Source organism: Hordeum vulgare, chromosome 1H, assembly GCF_904849725.1.
Source record: "Hordeum vulgare subsp. vulgare chromosome 1H, MorexV3_pseudomolecules_assembly, whole genome shotgun sequence".
Lineage (NCBI taxonomy): Eukaryota > Viridiplantae > Streptophyta > Magnoliopsida > Poales > Poaceae > Hordeum > Hordeum vulgare.
In genome coordinates, this window is record NC_058518.1 from 402311120 (window position 1) to 402330600 (window position 19481).

Below are 19481 nucleotides of genomic sequence, written 5' to 3' on the forward strand. Positions count from 1 at the left end.
CATTTTTGTATTTCTTTTTGTTGACGACCATCTAAGGAAAACTAATCTTGATATGACATTGTGGTAACCTTCGGTTCTGTTGTAAACATGTCTATAGTACCATCTATCATTCAATATTTAAAGGTTTATAAGAATAATGTGGCATTATCTGTATGCACGCACTAGGTAAACATTCACTCGATGGAAAGTTACTTTTGTTTGTTTGTATTTGGTCGAGAAGAATCATGCATGAGAAGAATAAAGCTTGGTTTTTATATATGGACATATTGTTATTGGTCAAGCAAAATCTGGTTTGTGAGAGGCAATGTAGCTGCGATATACGATGTCGAATCAGATGGGCTCTCAGGTCTTCAACTGCTCTCAAAAGGTGAGCTCCAATCTAAAGAAGAATTGGTGCTTCATGCTGGAAAGCACTACACACCAAAAGAGATGGCATTATTTCTTTCATATTTTTTTGCTTGTGTGTTCATTGGATTATTTTATGAGTTGTGATATTCATTTCTTAAATAATAAGGAATTTCATGAAAAATTATGCACCTGCTCAGCATAGCATAACATTCTTCTTGGATTATTCACTCACGCATATATTTGTGTACATGACCGATGGTGCAGTTGTTGTACTTCTTAGGTGCAATCTCCACTGATATAACTGTTAGAAAGAAAAGCAAATGATGAAAACCGTATCCCTCTTTCATTGATAGTGATGCTTATATACAAGTTGGGGGACGCGACGAGAGGATGCGTCCGTTCGAGACAGTTGCAATGGTTAGCATTAGTGCTAACTGCCTAGCGGTTAACAAGGGGATATTTACCCCATAATTGACACAACTAATTAACTCTAACACTCCCCCTAATCTACACTTGTTCATATAGCATCATCATCTTCAAGAGCTCCTCAAAAATCCAGTGGAAAAAAATGAGGAGTTGTGTGTTTGATATGTTGCTAAAACTCCTTCAAACCTAGTGGGGAAAACAAGGAGAAAATGATGGAACATATAATGTTTATTGTCTCTTTTAACTCAATACGAGAAAACTCATAGAGTTTAGAGGACAATAAGTATGTCGTATATACTTTCTTAAAAAACCCGGTGGGGGAAAACAGAAAATATGACACATGATCTTGTGTTGATATTACCTCATTAAAAACCTTTATGATAACATGTATAGTAAACACACGAAGGGAAAAGAGTATAATATGATGCATTGAAGAGGAATAATTCAGGAACATACTCCCCCTGATTCTTGAAAATTTTGAAGTCGTCACATACCAATTCCATGAACATATTTCCGGAATGTAAAAGTTGGTAGAGACTTTGTGAGAAAATGAGTCACATGATTTAATTTGCAAGATATGAAATATGGTGATGTTGCTTATTGCATAACCTATTTGCATCCAGGCAACACAATAACATTATCTTTGAGATAATGGTTGGTGGATGTAGCCACGAAGTCTATTTCAAATACTTTCATGGGATGGCTACCACACCTAACGGAAATACGAAGCTTGTCTACGATCGAATATAGTAGGGATCTAATTGATCTATCCAATTATATTAGTATTCAGATTTCTCTAGAAATAAAGGATTAGGACAAAATGTTTGATGCATTGGAGATATCGAAAGATACTCTTGAGTCTCAATCAATTGTGTTTGGTGGATCCAATGCATGAGCTATGATATGGAACTTTATGTCCCAACATCATATTTCCATCTCCTCATGGTCTAAATGAATCTTTCTCTCAAATAACCCTAGGAATTATGGATGGATAAGACTTGTCCATAATCAATTTCTTCAATATTCTGGATATGGACAACATGGTGTACCATAATGTATGAGTGAAGGTGCGCAAGGTTTTACCCAAATCCTTCATCTCAAATTCCATCATTTAGATGATCACATGCTTAACATGTATGGGTAATCATCACTGTAGGAGTAATCCTTGTGGGTAAGAAACTCACTATGTCGGTGTACCAAATGTACCAACAATAATAAGCCATATCATGACTTATTAATTTTACACAATGTATGTTGCGTTTTGCATTTCGATTCAGAAGTGAGATTCCATCGGGAACCATCTATACTTGAATCTAGTGATCCACATGGATATGTAATCACTACATCTATCAACTGCACAGATAGATGATTTTATACTGCCAATGATATAAGTTATCGGAAAGAGATTTCACCTCTAGAGAATAGTTGGGTATCTGTGTAAACCTTGTGCTACAATACTTGCTCTTTGTTTCACCACCTCGTTATTCTCAATTATGTTTCCGGAAGAAAACTGGTGTAGGTATTTCTTATGAATACCTTCCCATTATTGAGCAAGATCATTTCTACCTAGATTATACCCTTTGCTTGAGTTCAGTCTGAGTGTTGTCCACACTTTTCCATGGCCATGGTCTTTGGATCTAAATCATTTGAAAGGTTTTTGCAATCTGGTTGAGAAATGTATGTCGACAATTGTAGACTTCCGGTTATATGATTCTCGAGAATCTATATATCAATATATAGTTGATGGAAATATCATTACCCATGGTGACTGCTCGCGATTTCCCAATGTGATTGAGTCGGGTATTCCGATGTCCCGGTCAATGTGTCCACTATGATCTGGGTTAGTGGAGGTTTCCCATCCAGTGGGTGTATACTATCCATTAGGTGTCTCTCAACGTGAAGTTGGCTTGCATTTACTGATTAAGATGTCTTGATATCCTTGCTTGCAAGAAGCTGAATCATGATGTACTTTTGCCATACATCTCCCCATGTTGCATCGAACGGGGAGTGGAGTGGTTTTTGTTGGTACTTCCACTCTTTCATGCGTACTTTTGCAGGATTGTAGGATTGTATGACACCTTTACATTCAGTAAATGAATCTGATAGGTTATTTGCAATGTGTTGCAAATCTTCTGAATGCATGGTCCAGATCTTTGAGTATGTGGATTTGAGGCATAAATGTGTTGAACATTCCACTAATTTCCTGACATTCTTTATGGTACTTGAATTCTCCCCCTAATGCCTGGAAATATTTCACATTGAATCAGCATACTGACCTTGAATAACTACCCATGCGAGGGCTTGAGGTATTGACGGAAATACAATTATTCCTCACATAGATCCCAACTATATGTTGAGGGGCCAATGATGTATGTCGGGTGGTGATATCGGTATGCAACCGAATTACCGCAGATAGAAAATGCTTGGCAGATTTCCACGTATCAAAGATAGAGGGAATAATATTATGCAGTTTTGTCATGAACATGTAAAACTGCATGACTCCAACATAAAGTTGATAAGTTGCAATTTCAAATTAAAGATAATGCAATGAGCTTAACTCTTTGGATAAAGGATTCTACCAAACCATTTTGCGGGACGCGGACGACGAGGGCACGAAGGTGGCCGCATCCAACGGTGTGGGCGTGCGCGACGCCGTGGCCGCATCCAACGACGCGGGCGAGCGCGGCCCTGTAACCGCATCCAACATCGCGGGCGGGCTCGGCGAGAGGGGCAGAGATAGCCACTACAGGGCCTTGGGTCCATGCAATAACACGGGCCAAGGCAAGCGACGGGAGGCATCGTTGTTGTGTTGGCCATGGATAGTCTGGCAGTCACGTGCCTGCGACACCGCATCGCTGGGTAGCCGCATTGCATCATCCAACACCAACCACTCATCTGAGACGCCGTGTGCGCTCTGGTCGTTCCGCCCCGTGGAGGAGCAGCCAAGGCACATGGATGGGGGCACCGCTAGGGATGTTGATGAAAAAAGCAGCAGTTGCTGCTCGATCCAATGCAAGAGGAACTGAACACATGACACGGTACAATTTTTTCTTTGTTTACATCTCTCAATTGATGGGGCACTCCTTTGTTTTTACTTGGTCTTCCTTGATCTTCTCTTGTGTTACCTTCCCTGATTGAGGAGTGGTGGGTGTCAGGGATGGCAGGCGCGACGGCCTAGCAGTGAGCACGGTGGGCAGCGCATCCAGCGGCGCGAAGGCGGCCACGGGCGCCACGATTGCGGTTACACGCGAGCACGCGGGGCGGGCGCTACGGCCACAGCCACAGGCGAGTGCACGGGGCAGGCGCTAAGGCCACGGCCACAGGCGAGTGTGCAACCTCGGCGAGGGTGGACCGTCGTGCAACCCTTCTTCTCCATGTTGTCTCTTGGCCTAATGCTCTTGGTAGAGACTAGGTGCTAATAACGTGTTAGAAAAAAAAGCAAATGATGAAAATTGTATCCACATTTCATTGAGAGTGATGCTTATATACAAGTTGGGAGGACGTCATCAGAGGATGCGTCCGTTCCACACAGTTGCGACGGTTAGCATTAGTGCTAACTACCTAGCAGTTAACAAGGGAAGATTTACCCCATACTTAACATAGTTAATTAACTCTAACAATAACCCTTGAGCCATGCAGTTAGATGGATGTCCTGGATTTTTGATTTTCTTTGTTAGCATTTATTTTTATTGACGATAACAGTTGTAATATACACCCTCTCCTTTAAGAACAAACATTTTGATGTTAAGATTTCACTTATGAATGTCGGTTAATTATTTTTTTGAAAGATCCAGCTGATGGCTGGCATATATTGGAATAGCAGATAGCAAGGCGGGAATACAAAATAAGGGGGGGCTGATCAAAAGATCAAGGACATAACAGGAATAAATTCTGAAAAAGAAGAGAAAAAAGATAGCATGCTACAGGCGGCGGACTCCTCATGTCAGTTCCCCAAACGGGTGCTCAAGGAAAACTGCTCCTGCTTGCCTCCAAAACTCTAGCATTGTTGTGATGGAGGTGGATATATTTGCTACACTGGCTGTTTTGTTTCTTAAGGTGCACTCATTTCTTTCCTTCCAAATTTCTGACAGGATCAGCACGGTCATTGTCCTAACGCCTCTTTTGTACTCCGGTCTTGCCTTGCTTATCATCTTGGAAATAATTTCTCTGGTAGATTTTTTGTCTGCCCAAATTGTTGGCCTTAGTGAGGCACATCCGGTGCGAGACGCTGCCTCCGTCCATACTGTTGTTGCTACCTTGCATTCCCAGAAAAGATGAGCCGCTGATTCTAGATTCCTGAGGCATAGCTGACAGAAATAATCGTTTTGCCATCCCCTTCTTTGCAATCTGTCATTGCACCATAGCCTATTTTTGTCCAGCAGCCATGTGAATATCTTGAGTCTTTGCGGTGCCCAAGTTTCCCATATAAACTTGCTTATTTCTGATCTTGTGCTTCCTAGGAATTGAGCTTTATACGCTGAGCTAGCAGTGTAAAGCCCCGAGGCCTCATGCCTCCATTTGATTTTGTCTCTTGTGTGCTCCATGAGCTGCACGTCCGTGTCCTGAATCCACCTGTGCAGGCGGAGGACATCCGCCCAAAGGTGTGTGGTGTCTCCGTGCGCAAGGTCGGCTATCCATGTGTTGCCTTGTAGCGCCTCTTTTACAGACCTATTTTTTCTTCGGGAGTGCTTGAAGAGCGTCGGATATGCCGTCTTTAGTGCCCCCGAACCTGTCCAGGGGCAGTTCCAGAAGGAGGCCGTGACCCCATCTCCCAGGGTAACTGTCGTGGAGGCGCTAAAAAGAGCTCTGTCACCGTCATCGCATGGCAGCTGCATGCCGTTCCATGGCCTTTGTGTACTTGTCCAGGACAGCCATAGCCATCTTAGTCGAAGCACTCTACAGAAGCGATTCATATCCAGCACTCCTAGTCCACCGCTCTCCGTTGGTGAGCATACTATTGGCCAACTAACTTTGCATTTTCCTCCGCTGATTTCTTCTTCGTGTGCCCATAGGAAACGCCGTCTAACCTTATCTATCTCATCGAGAAATTTCTTGGGCACTCGCAGGACGGATAGGGCGAAAATTGGCAGCGCGGTGAGTACGCTGCGAACCAGTACCCGTCTCCCTGCAATGTTCAGTAGCTTCCCTTTCCATCCTGCTAATTTAGCCCTAATCCTATCTAGGATGAATTGAATGTGTACCAATCGGATTCTATCGAGAGTGAGTGGTAGTCCTAGGTATTTCACCGGGAAACCGACCCTCTCCCCTCCGAAAGCTGCCAGCACGGTGTCTAGGTCTAAGTCTTCACAGCGTATTGCCGAGATAGTAGACTTGGCAGGGTTGATATGTAGACCCGTGGCATTTCCGAAGTTTTCTAGGATGCCCATTAGCAAGTCGATTTCTTCCCGGATGGGGTTTGCGAAAATGACGGCATCATCTGCATAGAGGCTGAGTCGTGGCGTGATATCTCTGCCCGGCGGTGGCTGGAGCATGTTCATCTCGACGGCTCTACTCAGGAGCCTGTGCATGGTGTCGATGGCTAAGATGAATAAGAGGGGGGACAGCAGGTCTCCCTGTCGCAGGCCCCTTTTGTGCCAGATAGGTCTGCCAGCGGTGCCATTTAGCATTACTGCAGAAGACGCAGTGCTAAGGAGGAGTGCTATCCACTCCCGCCATCTCGCTGGAAACCCTAGGTGCTACAGTAGTTCTAACAGGTATTCCCAGGAGACGTTGTCGAAGGCTTTTGCGATGTCTAGCTTAAGCAGTAGCGTGGGGGTCTTCTTTCGATGGAGAGATCTAACGGCATTTTGCACGTAGAGGAAGCAGTCTTGTGTTGACTTGGCACACAAGAAAGCTGATTGTGCTGGCGAGATGATGTTGTCGATGACCGTAGCTAGCCTTCTGGAGAGAACCTTAGCTATAAGCTTGGAGATCGAGTGAATTAGACTTATCAGCCTGTAGTCCTGCACCTCGGAGGCTCCGTCCTTTTTTGGCAGAAGAACTATCGTGGCGGAGTTAAGCTTGGAGAAGTCTCCGCCTGTCAGGTGATAGAAACTATGGAAGGCTTGCATAACGTCCTCCTTAATTTGGGGCCAACATGCTTTGAAAAAGGTCCACGTGAAACCATCCGGGCCCGGCGCCTTCTCCGAAGGTGATGCCTTGACCGCGTCCCACTCTTCCTTTTCTGTGAAGGGGTTGTCTAAACCTCTCCCCTGAACTGATGGTAAATCTAATGAGGCCCAATCTATTGTCATGGTGCGGGTAGCTTTCTTCCCTAAACCTTCGTTGAAATGCCTATAGATAACTTCATCTTTGTGCTGGTGCGTCGTAGCTATGTCGTCGCCAGCCTTTAGGGTGTGGATGGAATTCTTACGCCTCCTTGCTCTCATCTTGATGTGGAAAAATTTTGTTCCCGCGTCGCCAAGTTGCATCCATGTGAGTCTAGATGCCTGGCGCCGGCGTGCACGCTCGACCGCGGCGAGGCCGAGCATACGTAGCTTTAGTAGCTTTCTGATGTCGAACTCTGCGTCTGAGAGACGCCTGTTCTCTTGCGCTACATCGAGCCTAAGGACTAATTCGGCCGCCATGTGGAATTGTAGTTTTGCATCACTGAAAAAGGCTTTGCTCCAAATCTTCAGGTCCCGTGCAGTGCGCGTCATCTTTGTGGTGAGACGACGGAAGGCGCAGCTAGACTACACCGGTCTATTCCAAGCCCGTTAAACCGTGTCGTCGAACCGCGGGAACCTAGGCCAGAAATTTTCGAATTTGAACATGGCTGGGCGTGGAGTTGCTGTTGTGTGAGTGAGGACTAGCGGGCAGTGATCGGAGGTGGCCGTGGATGCCGCGTGCAGTGACGCCGAGGGGAAGCGGCATTCCCATGGTAGGTTGCAGAAGAACTTGTCGATGCTTACTAGCGTCGGGTTTTGTCGCTCGTTGCTCCACGTGCAGCGGCGGTTGCTACATCTAATTTCCTTCAATCCGGCGGCGTCAATGGCCTGCCTGAATTTGCCCATGAGCCTCCGGTTGAGGTTTAGGTTGTTCTTATCCCTAGCCTCGTAAAATAAGTTGAAATCGCCGTTTATAAGCCACAGCTCCGCCGGCGGTGGCATAGAAAAGGATAGCTCGTGGACGAAAGCCTCCTTCCTGGCGTCGTGTGCTGGTCCGTAGATCGAGGATAGCCAGAAAGATTGGCTCTGGCCTAGCAAGGTGACCTTGGCAGTGATAGCAAAAATTCCTACAGCATGCGAGACTATTGTAGCAAGCTCTCTATTCCATAGGATTGCCGCCCCGCCGCTCGTGCCGATCGCCGGAAGGGCGATGCATTTGGTGAGTTGAGTTCCTCCGATCTCATGCACGAGCTATGGAGTCCAGGTGTCTATCTTCGTCTCCTGGAGGCATAGAATTGCAGCTCGGAGAGATGTTGCCATCTCGCATACTGATGTCCGCTTTGCTGGCTGGTTTAGCCCCCGTACATTCCAGCACATAATCGGTAGGAGCTTATCAGTCATGGGAGAAACTAGCAAAACTCCGGTGACTACATCTATTTGGCCTTCGGCCCAAAGCAAACACCACCCACATAACAGGGGATCGCCGTCGCCCACCAATAGGCCCCAAGTTACGACGGCGATAGGATACGGCCTCACTAACCTTACACAGAGAAAAGAAACCTAGCTCTAACCGGCTACCCGCCAGTCGCCACCGAAGTAGAACAAGGATGACTCCTAACATGACTAGAATACGGCCTTCTCGGCCACTCCGTCGGGGCTGGCCATGTGAGCCATGACTGTCAGGGCCTCCCCGTTAAGGCGAGTGAGCTTGGCGATGACCGCAATGTCACTGTCTAAGAGAGGATCGTCGAAACGCCGAATGAGGGCCTTAGCTACGTCTTCCGTCATCTTCTCCCTTGGTCCTAGCACACCCAGCTCCTTCACAAGGCGAAGGGAGGCACGCTGCGCGACCGGGACGGTGGACGTGTTCGCTGCCTGCCTCGCGCTGTGCCTGGTCGGAGTAGCCTGCGCCCTGCTCTTCGGCGGAGGCACGGAGCGCCTGGTAGGGGGTGCGGCCAGCAGAGGAGGCATGCATCCGTGGAAAAGGCGAGGCTCCTTGTTGCCGCTCGCCTTCACGAGCTCGAGCTGGCTCACGCGGCTGGTGACCGCTCCCAGCTAGACCTCCATCGTGCGCGCGGAGGAGGGAGTTTCCCTGTTGAAGTGTCCGTAGTCCGATAGCGTGGGGCTAAAAGCATCGAGTTGCAGCGCCTCCCCCGCGGCCTTGAGAAGGGCCCCCTCATCGAACTGCAGCGGCTCGGCCACCACTGCATCGGCGGCCGCCTGCACCTCAGCTGCCATGCCGTCGACGGCGGGGGAGGTCATCGGCGGCTTCTTCGCCGTCTTGAAGAACTCGTCAACGGGGTCCTTGCCCCTGGTCTCATCGGCAACCTCCAGTGCCTGCGTTGACCTGGCAGGGGGTGGTGGTGAAGGCCTTGACCTGCCCCGCTGCGCATGGTGCCGCCTCCCCACCGAAGCCTTCCTCTCGCCGCGGCGTCGGCCGGAGGAATCCCGCGACCGGCGCCTTGGCGCGGGAGAGCGGCTGCGCTGGCGTGGAGCCGGTGGTTGTGGAGGGACCATCGAAGCGCGGCTGCGACGGAGAAGGACGTCCTTCCAGGAGCGCTGATCTCCCCCCCCCCCCCTCGGGTCACCGTCCCCGTCACCGTCCTACTCCCGGCCGCCGCGAGCCATGCCCCGGCAGCCCACGTTGGCCACCGGCGCGCGAGCCTGGGCCTTCTTCCTTCCCCGCGTTGGCCGTCCTTGATCCCCATCGTCCAAGACGCGGGCGCGACTGCCGGGAAGGGAGCGTCTTCTCCGTCCGAGTCAGAGGACGGGAGTCCACTCCGCCCGGAGTGGGAAGAACGGGGGGACGGCGGAGTCCAGTCTTCCACCCGATCGATGTGGATGAGCATGGAGTACTCGGCCGTGGTAGGAGGATGAGCAACTCTTCTGCCTGGTGGGCAGAACCCCACCATCTCCTTGACGCAGCCCGCCCCCCGCGGCAGGACCCCGAGGGAGTGCGTGGTGGGTATGTTTTTGACAACATCGGTCCAAACCTAGCACGCGAACGTCTTGGTGTGGCCGCGCTCGAGCGTCCTGCTGTCGAGGCGATCGACCCTGACCCGCCTCCCGAGGATCTCCTCCGCCCCCTCAACTCACCAGAAATGCATCGGGTTACTTGATATATTCCATTTTAGTAGTCATTTAGGCTGAGTGTGTGCCGTACATAATTAAGTGTGAGAAATTCCGTAATATTTTATCAAGGTCATTTGCATCTTTACACAAGCCTTCAACTAGCGCCCCCATATGTGAATCATCCGTTGATTTAACTATTCTTTGATTTATTATTTTCTCCGCATCAAGTGATCACACCATGATATTGACTATATCCATTGATGATTTATTATCGTCTTTAGTTATCACCTGTTTACACCATGATATTAAGAACAATTGTAGGATTGCATGACGTCCATGGACTCGAAACAATTCAAGGATGCTTTCCAACTACAACAAGATTTAATCTATTCTTTTTACAAGCTATCAAAATACCGAATGAACGAAACAATGTATATTATTGTCTGTATGACCACAATACTCCCACTTTTCAAAATACAACTTGGGTAACAACAAAACACTATGTATCCATTTGAAGTATATGTTTTGAAACATTTTCTATGCATTTAATTTATATATCTTCAAACACTTATTATTAAGTATAATTTGAAACATTTATATGTATAAAGGTTTGATTTCATTTAGACAATGTTTGAGACGTGCAATGCAAGCTTACTAGTCTCACTAGAAGAAATAATAAATGGACGAGCAATTATGATGTATATAATATAATGTCTTAACAGACAAATGTTTCTTCATGGTGACTCAAATTTTATTGAAACAGAAGATATAAAACATGAATAAAACAAAATTAAAGCGATACAACGACAGATTTCTTCCTAATAATAAAGCAAATTCGGTTCCTGATCGTCCGTCTTGAAAATTACCTCTAAAATTTACATAAATTACCCACCATGCCAACGGTACATACTAGAAAACGTTTCACAAAGCGAAAAATCTTGGACTGGGCCGGCCCATGTAAAAACCTCCTATATTACGCTCTGCACGCTGGGAGAATATCCAGCACACCGTATGGGCCGGCCCATGCAGAGGCGCCTGCTTTTAGTTCCGTTTATTTATTTATTTTCAGTTCCGTTTTATTTTTTTTATTTTAAATAATTTAGAACTTCAAATAATCTTTTAAATTTTAATAAACTGAAAATTATAAATCAACATATTTAAAAAATTAAAATGTTTGTGGCTTTAAAAACTGCTCGGAGTTTTGTAAAAAATGCTCGCATATACAATAAAATGTTTGCAATTTTAGAAAAATGTTTGTACAATAAGAAAAGTCCATGATCTCAAATACAATTCCATGTATTAAAAGTTATTAAAGGCATTTAACACAATGCTTTCTAATTCAAAATATGTTAATGCATTTAAAAAATGTCCTTAAATTTTAAAAGTAGCTAATGCCTGTTTTGATAGTTTCTTTTTTTATTTAAAATTTTACGTTCCATTTTTGTTTATTTATAATTTAATTAATTTAGAATTACAAAAACTTTTGCATATTAAAAAATAGGAATTTTGAATTAAAATGCTGACGAATTTTTATTTTGAATTAAAAATAGGATTCAAAAGAAGCACCGGATTTTTTTTTTGCAAATTCCAAAATAATGTGCATGAATTTAATAAATATATTATTGATTTATAAAAATGTTTTTTTATTCAAAAAAACTTCATGCGTTTCAAAAAATATTTGTGAATTTAAAATAACATCCTCCAACATAAAAAATATAAAGATTGCTTCAACTTGTGAATAAATTTAAAAGAATAAACATTTTCTTGCATTTGTGCACAAATTTTCGAAATCAAGCGATGATATATGAACATAATGTGGTCATCATCATTGGAGATTATGTTCTTTTTCTTCCGTAGCAACGCACGGACCATTTTGCTAGTATCAATTGGAGTTTTTTTTGTGAGAGGATATCAGTTGGAGATTATGCATGAATGTTTGGCTATTAGACGAATCGTCTAACTCACCTAATCTCTATGTAAAAGATAAGAATAAGAATCAAAGTTAATTAAAAAGGACTCGTGAGCGGTAGGCTATCTATTTTGACGATAGAATCGGAAGAACTGTCACGTTGCCACCCGTCGGCGACGTTATCGAGCAGCCGCCTGAGAACTGTAGCAGAGGCCGATCGATCCAATGATGGAAGATCCCGTTTCAGTGTAGGCTGTAGCTACGTGAATGATTTTGCCTTTTCACGATCCGCCAATCAATATGACGATTGTGTTTCCTTTCTTAGATTGATCATCCTTGTTTCCTAATTCTTATCGAGCAGCGCTGCAGAGGCCGATCGATCCAACGCTCGACGCCTTGATGCGACTCAAGCGAACGCGCTAGCGGTAACAGTTAACATGTTAGCTATAAAAATCGGGGCCCTCAAAATTTATATGCCCTATGCGGATCGCACATTTTGTACAGGTATGGGTCCGGCCCTAATCTACTTATCAAGACAAGATGAATCTTTTCTTTTTTGCTGGTGAAGACAAGACAAGATGAGTCTACAATCTAATAAATAAAGTGTTACATGACATCACACATATGTTACTCCTCACTATAAAGGTAGTAACATGTTACTAGTAACATTTGTATGTTACTAGTCTAAGTTACTTCCCACTATGGGTAGTCTTATATAGGTCACCATGATGCTACGTTAGATATGCCAGATTTAAAATTAAAAAAAAATATCACCTTGCTTTGCACTAATTTGGCAAAGAACAAACATGGTCCAGATTTCAAAACCTTTTTCAGAAACACCATATTTCTGAGAGATTATTAACCGAATGTGTCAGTGATTTGACAAAATAATTTAGTAGCACCACGATGGACCAAACTGAGTTTGCAGTATAAATGACATTTAGGTGATGAACTTCATATTTGCTTGTTGAATCCCGAGATCTCTGAACACAGAAAAAATAGCTTTACATACATTTGCACTACTGGCAGTAATGAAACAACTTGTATTATGCCGGACTATACTTCTGTCTAATGTTTCTTCATACAATGCAGGTTTCACAAGAATAATCTGCAGGCAACCCAAAAAAAATTCAACTCAGCATTACCACTGTTGCTGTCCCAGGTAAGGGGAGCTGCCGAAGAAATGCCACTTCAAATATTCCTTCCCAACTATGCCTACTTACAAAAACCAATTAGGTGACACATCTGGTTTCCCATGAGCCAGAAATTTGGGCAGCAAAGACAAAATCGAATCTGGAGACAGGACCATTCCTGGAACTCAATCGCTTCCATACTTTTTGGGTTTTCGAACTCGCTGGCTCCTCCGGGTGTCCACAGCTACGAAAACAGGCTTTTCATTCTTGAAATCGTGCAGATCTTTCACAGTCCTCTTCTTTGCAGGTACATCAGGAGACTTCTCGATTTGCTCTTTCAAAGGAGGCAGAGAGCTCCCAGATTTCTTCTTTGGTTTCTTGATTCGCTTATTTGCAGGGCTGACTTGCTTCACACTTGGAGCTATTTCATAAACTGGTTCAAGCTTTACCACCTGTCTTGCAACAGTTTCTTCTCCTCTGGAAAGAAGGGTGTTAGCAACCTTATTAGCCAGGTCCACATGATTCTGTGCTTCCTGCTTCACCTTCTCAAACTGCTGGTACCCTTCTACTTGGGCTGCTCGGTTGTCTATTAGGACATCATCAGCATTCTGCAAATACAACCAAAAGTCATCAACTAATAGCCTAAAAGTGTCTTCGAGATGTGTGCATCCAAAAGATGGTACTATGTCTCCATTTCATAACACTTCAATGAGGAAACTACAAATCTGATACATGGTTAATACTCCCTCCTTTCCTAAATATAAGTCTTTTTAAAGTTTCCACTATGGGCTACACATGGGGCAAAATGAGTGAATCTACACTCTAAAGTATGTCTATATACATCCGTATGTACTTCGTAGTGAAATCTCTAAAAAGACTTATATTTAGGAACAGAGGAAGTATTAAATTTGACTTAACTAGTTAACTACAATCATGAATTGATGGTAGATCCAGAAAACATAGGGAAACAAACACGAATCCTATGAGCTTCAGCACTGTTTCATCATAAAAGTGCAAAACTGTGCCAACTAGCCACTTTCGACAAATAGTACAGTAAACAGTGCCCAAAATCATTAGTTTCAGATTGTTACCCAACAATACTCAGCAAAAATGTCAACAATCTACTTCAAGACGATTACAATTACAAAGACCTGCATTCGTACAACTGAAACTCCTAAGATGGCAACACCGAAATATACATTATTCATTACATTTGGCTCTGGATTGTCAAATTATAATTATTTTTTAAAAACTGTGTGGTTAAAATAGAGAAGAATGATATGGAACATGAGCTTACTTCTTTGTATAATTCTCCTAGATGAGTATGATGAATTAAGGGATTATCTGCACCAAAGAGTGTCTCAAATGTGACTTTCATTGCATATGGTTGCGTTGCGACTTCTTCTGCAATATTTCTCTTTCCATGTTCCATTACATAGTCAGTGCACCTATCTGATAAAGCAGTTGGCACTCCAACAAGTGGTCTATGTGTATCCTCCTCCTGAAGCAAACTATTCAGATCCCTCTTTTTCTTAGGACGGTGTCCATCCTTCTTACAAGAGGCTAACTGGGTTTGAGCCTTCTGACTCTTTGGAGGCACCTTAACTTGTGTGCGATTGCTGCAAACCTTGCTGAGATGAACTTGAAGCTTAAGGACTCGAGACTGGACACTATCAATTGTCCGAAGAATATCTGTTAAAGAATATTGTTCTAAGACCCTGTCTGTTTCCTTAGACCCCAGTAATGTATTGTCAGGAACTCCTCTTTTGGTATCCTCAAAAACTGCATAAGAAATCACAAGCAACCCAAGGATTAGAAACTACGCCTCACCATGTATACAAAATAATGACCAAGATGCAGGTGTTCTGGTTTTCCAACTACAATAATCTAACTGTAATATCTACAATGACATTCTATATTGTTGTATCCCAGTATATTATTATCAACAAATAAGTAATAACAAGATATATAAAAGGATGACAATCAAAATAACTACGATAGATGCAAAAGCGGCCAACATATGTATGTCAAGATTAAAGTCTGTAAAGATATGTAAAACTAATTACTTGTCAAAACCACAGTTAGCAGTTACTGCAGCACAACAAATTAATGGCATATGTGGACATAACTATGACAAAAATTACACTTTCTGCTTCCAAAGTACAAACTAATAAAATAGGAGAGTTTCAATACAAGGGCAAAGCCACCCACCATACCTGCATCATCATAAATCAACAGACCATCTGTTTCAGCTCCATAGTTTCTGTTTTTGCTTTCTGCAAAAGAAGGAGAGACATCATCATTATCAAGTATCAGTACAAGCTCAGTGCAAAATACGGATCTACTGCAGGATACAAAATTTAAATTTTCTAGCCCTGCAGAATAAGGATAGATGTCAAACCATGATAATAGGATATTATTTGATGACCATCCATGTACAATGAGGTGTCCACAATGTCTTCAAGCCTTTGCCGTCTTCTCCTCTTCATGATATTTCTATCATGGCCTTGGACATCCAGTTTTGCCAATTCTGGATCAGAACTATCTGCTGCAATCATCTCAGACCGCAGATCTTTTTCATGACTGATTAAAGCAAGTTCCCTGTCATACTTTGCTACTTGCGACGAAAGCTCCTTCATACGCAATTCTAACCACTGACACCGCCACATAATTGGGCGAACAGCATTTCTCCACTCAGCTGTCACTTGTTTCGGTCTGAAATATGATTTATGTTATTTACAAACTATTAATAAGAAAGGGACGCAGATTACACAAAACAAAAGTTTCATTTACAAATATGACATAGCAGAAGTATTTCGCATTCATGCCCCAATCTTAATCGCCCTTAATTTACTTCAACATAAGGCACCCCAAAATATGCATGCTTTAACTTGTGTAGGTGGATCCTGTTTCACGCTCCGAATTTGGCGGTTTGGAGCCATGAAAACTGGTGAAAACAGGGCATGTGTAAAAGGGACACAGTAGCACATGTCAGATTAGTTCTTTTTTCTTTTTTACTGTTATATGGTAATCGGTAAAAGAAAGGTATCCATTTTAGAGCAACCAGCAATTTAATCAATAAATAGGGCATGTCCGACCCCTCTTCTATGCTGAAACAAAACTACGCTAAGATGGAATCGAAATTTGACAGGGCCTTGCGGAGGTATGCGCACCTGGGCTTCTTTGGGAGAGAAGCGGCGCCATCCACATTGAAATTGCCTAGGAAAGGCGAGTCCACCTCCATGTCGTGCGTGCCTGACCTGGTCTCGTCGTCAGACCCAGAGCATGAGGGCCCAAACGAGCTCGAGCACTCCGTGCTGTCCCCATGGCCGTCTTCATGAAAGCGGAGATTATCGGAAACCGTGTCGCCCGAAGACTCGATCGCCTGCACTGCGTCACCACGGACGGGCACCGGCACGCCGGCGCGAGCAGGGGGGTGGGGGCGGGGGCGAAGAAGGCTCTCCCGACAGCCGGCCCTGCCATGGGCGTCATGGCCGTTGCTGCCCACCGCCGGAGCCGCAGGCATGGCCAAGAAGCAGGAAGATCCCCAACCGCGGAGACCAGGAGGAGGAGGAGGAAATGCGCCTCCTTCACACGCCTCCCCCCAAAAGTTCCCCAAGATCAAGAACCCCCTCCCTGCGGGGCAGGGGCGGATCCAGGCGGCGCGCGCCCAGGAATCGCGGGGCTGGACTGGACTAGTCGCGGGACGAAAACCGCCCCGTGGCTCACACACTAGTCACAACCGAACGGCCAGAGGCCCCGGACGGAGCGGGGAGGGCGAGAACGCGACGCCCCGGCGAGGGGGGGCGGGGACTGGAAGCGATTGCTCGGAGGGGAGCGAGCGGATTGCGGGGAGGGAGGAAGAGGAGCGGGCGAGAGGGAGGGAGGGAGGGGGGATTGGGATTTCGGACGGAGGGGGGAGGGGAGGGGAGGGGAGGGGAGGGGGGTGGCGTTCGGTTGTGTGGAGGGGTTTGGTTGGGTTTAAGAGAGAGTCTGCTCGCTGGGAGAAACAGAAACAGACGGAAAACGTAGGCAGCAAGATGGGTGGATCGGCCAATCATATCGTCCGAGGGGAACTAAATTTAAGCGGAGAATGGATTCGGCTGGAGATGCGGGGGCGCCGCGTCCGTCGTGTCACTCATGCCACTGGATCGCGTTTGTTTCCATTTTTTTATTTTCATTCCCTTCCCCTTCCCTTCCCTGGGAAGAGAGCGACGGGCGGGCGCGAGCGCGACGTGGGTACGGTGGGGCCGAACGAATGCGGCACGCAGCAAATTCGTTTTTTCGTCCATAAATTCCAAGGCGAGTGCTAGGCGCCGGTGCGCCGGCTCAAATTTCGATCGATCGCAACAAAACCGAGTCACGGCTGTAGCAAAGCGACACCGCTGGTTCCAACAAAAAAATGACGTCATTGGTTGCAAAACATTTTAGCTTAGACTTTTTCAAAAACTCTGGTTAAAGCTTTTTCATCTCTCGGACGAAGCTTTTTTTCAAACGGTTGCAACATTTCATGTGTTTCGAAAACTGGTTGAAGCTTTTGTAGTCACTGGCTGAAGATTTTTCTACATTTGGTTGAAGCTTTTTCATGTGCAGGATGAAGCTTTTGTTAGAACGGTAGTAACTTTCCGTGTGTTCTGGAATCTGGTTGAAGCTTTTTTAACTACTATATGTAACTTCTAACGCCCATGGTTGTATCATTGGCACCGCCGTTTTGTAGCTGTCCTGATGTCAACATTGCAACTCCCCTAGTCGCCATGGTTGCAGCACGAGGGCTCCGGTTCGAGCATTTCCGACATGCCGCCGGCTGCTGATACGTCTCCGTCGTATCTATAATTTTTGATCGTTTCATGTTAATATTATACAACTTGTACATACCTTTGGCAACAATTTATATGATTTATTGCACTAACCTATCGATCCAGCGCCCAGTGTTAGTTCCTGTTTTTTGCGTGTTTTTGTTTCGCAGAAATTCCATATCAAACGAAGTCCAAACACGATAAAAAATTGACGTTTTTTTTAATATTTGTGAATTTTAAGAAGTGGCAGGAACGCAAACGGAGGCCCACGAAGAGCACGAGACACTAGGGCGCGCCCAGGGGCCCACGCACAGCCTGGTGGTTGGTGCTCACCTCGTATGTCAGTTGGAGCTCTCCTTCGGGCGCAAGGAAGCTAATTTTTGGATAAAAATCCCCTTAAAATTTCAGCCCGGTTGGAGTTAAGAATCTCTGGGAATATAAGAAACGGTTTTCGGCCAGAAAACAGGAACGCGAAACAGAAGAGAACAGAGAGGAAGATCCAATCTCGGAGGGGCTCCCGCCCCTCCGCCGTCATGGAGGTCGTGGATCAAAGGGGGAACTCTCCTCCCATCTATGGGGGAGGCCAAGGAAGGAGAATAAGGAGGGGGGCTCTCTCCCTCTCTCCCCCGATGGTGTCAGAGTGCCGCCAGGGCAAGGAGCGTGGCGTCAATCTACATCAACAATCTTGTCGCCCTTAACACCAACTCTCTCTCTCTCTTTGCAGCGGTGTAACACATGTCTTCCCCGTTATAATCTCTACTTAAACATGGTGCTGAGCTGCATATATTATTTCTCAATGATAGTTGGCTATTCTATAATGTTTGAGTATATCCGCTTTTGTCCTATGGGTTAATTGTGGTATGATGTTATTGATATGAGTGTATGTTGATATGGTGATGTCCTATGGTGCTCTCTGTGTCGCGCAAGCAAAGGGATCTCCGCTGTAGGGTGTTGCAATATGTCCATAATTTGCTTATGGTGGGTTGCTTGAGTGACAGAAGCATAAACCGGAGTAGGGGTTATGGCGTATAGAAGTAAAGAGGACTTGATACTTAATGCTATGGTTGGGTTTCACGACCTTAATGATCTTTAGTAGTTGTGGATGCTTGGTAAAGTTCCAATCATAAGTGCATATGATCCAAGTAGAGAAAGTATGTTAGCTCATGCATCTCCCTCATTGCATATAACAAGTATCTATCGTATCATATTCAATTGTCTAAGGACAATTTTTCCATTGCGTTACAAAAAGCTTGTTGCGTCACTACCAAGTTTATTTGCTTGCAAAATACTTCCAGTTTACTTCACACAAAGTAGTTTCATACTAACTCTAGGTGGAGCAAGCATTAGTGTATGTAGAGTTGTATCGGTGGTCGATAGAACTTGAGGGGATATTTATTCTACCTTTAGCTCCTCTTGGGTTCAATACTCTTACTTATCAAAAAGGCCACAAACGACCCCCTACACTTGTGGGTTATCAGCTGCCTCACGCGTGTTGTCGTTTTCATCTCCGATGAGGGATGGGAGTCCTTTCGATAAGTAAGAGGGTCGAACCCAACGAGGAGCAGAAGGATCTGACAAGTGGTTTTCAGCAAGGTATTCTCTACAAGCACTGAAATTATCGATAACAGATAGTTGTGTGATAAGATGATTCGTAGCAAGTAGCAAGTAACAATAGTAACAAAGGTTCAGC

At 45.0% G+C, this 19481-nt stretch overlaps 1 protein-coding gene across 2 annotated transcripts; it reads right to left on the reverse strand.

Annotated features, from left to right (window-relative positions):
• Positions 1 to 12891: 12891 nt before the first annotated feature.
• On the reverse strand, positions 12892 to 16872 carry LOC123440525. 2 transcript variants are annotated; one of them, XM_045117099.1, is made up of 6 exons: positions 16169 to 16872; positions 15397 to 15710; positions 15212 to 15271; positions 14293 to 14777; positions 13538 to 13603; positions 13349 to 13472 (listed from the first exon to the last, which is right to left on the reverse strand). In XM_045117099.1, the coding sequence occupies exons 1-6, from the start codon at positions 16519 to 16521 to the stop codon at positions 13434 to 13436; spliced, it is 1317 nt and encodes a 438-aa protein (XP_044973034.1). In that variant the 5' UTR covers positions 16522 to 16872; the 3' UTR covers positions 13349 to 13433. The 2 variants fall into 2 exon arrangements, with proteins under 2 accessions (XP_044973028.1, XP_044973034.1); XM_045117093.1 differs by having other exon boundaries at positions 12892 to 13603; positions 16169 to 16865.
• Positions 16873 to 19481: the final 2609 nt, after the last annotated feature.

Excerpts from the sequence above, each read along its gene's own strand:
- LOC123440525 (XM_045117093.1), bottom strand. The coding sequence starts at position 16,521 with ATGCCTGCGGCTCCGGCGGTGGGCAGCAACGGCCATGACGCCCATGGC. Across the intron at positions 15,272-15,396 it reads AATAATATCCTATTATCATG|AAAGCAAAAACAGAAACTAT; the intron begins GTTTGACATCTA and ends CTTCTTTTGCAG. Across the intron at positions 13,604-14,292 it reads TAGGAGAATTATACAAAGAA|AATGCTGATGATGTCCTAAT; the intron begins GTAAGCTCATGT and ends TTGTATTTGCAG.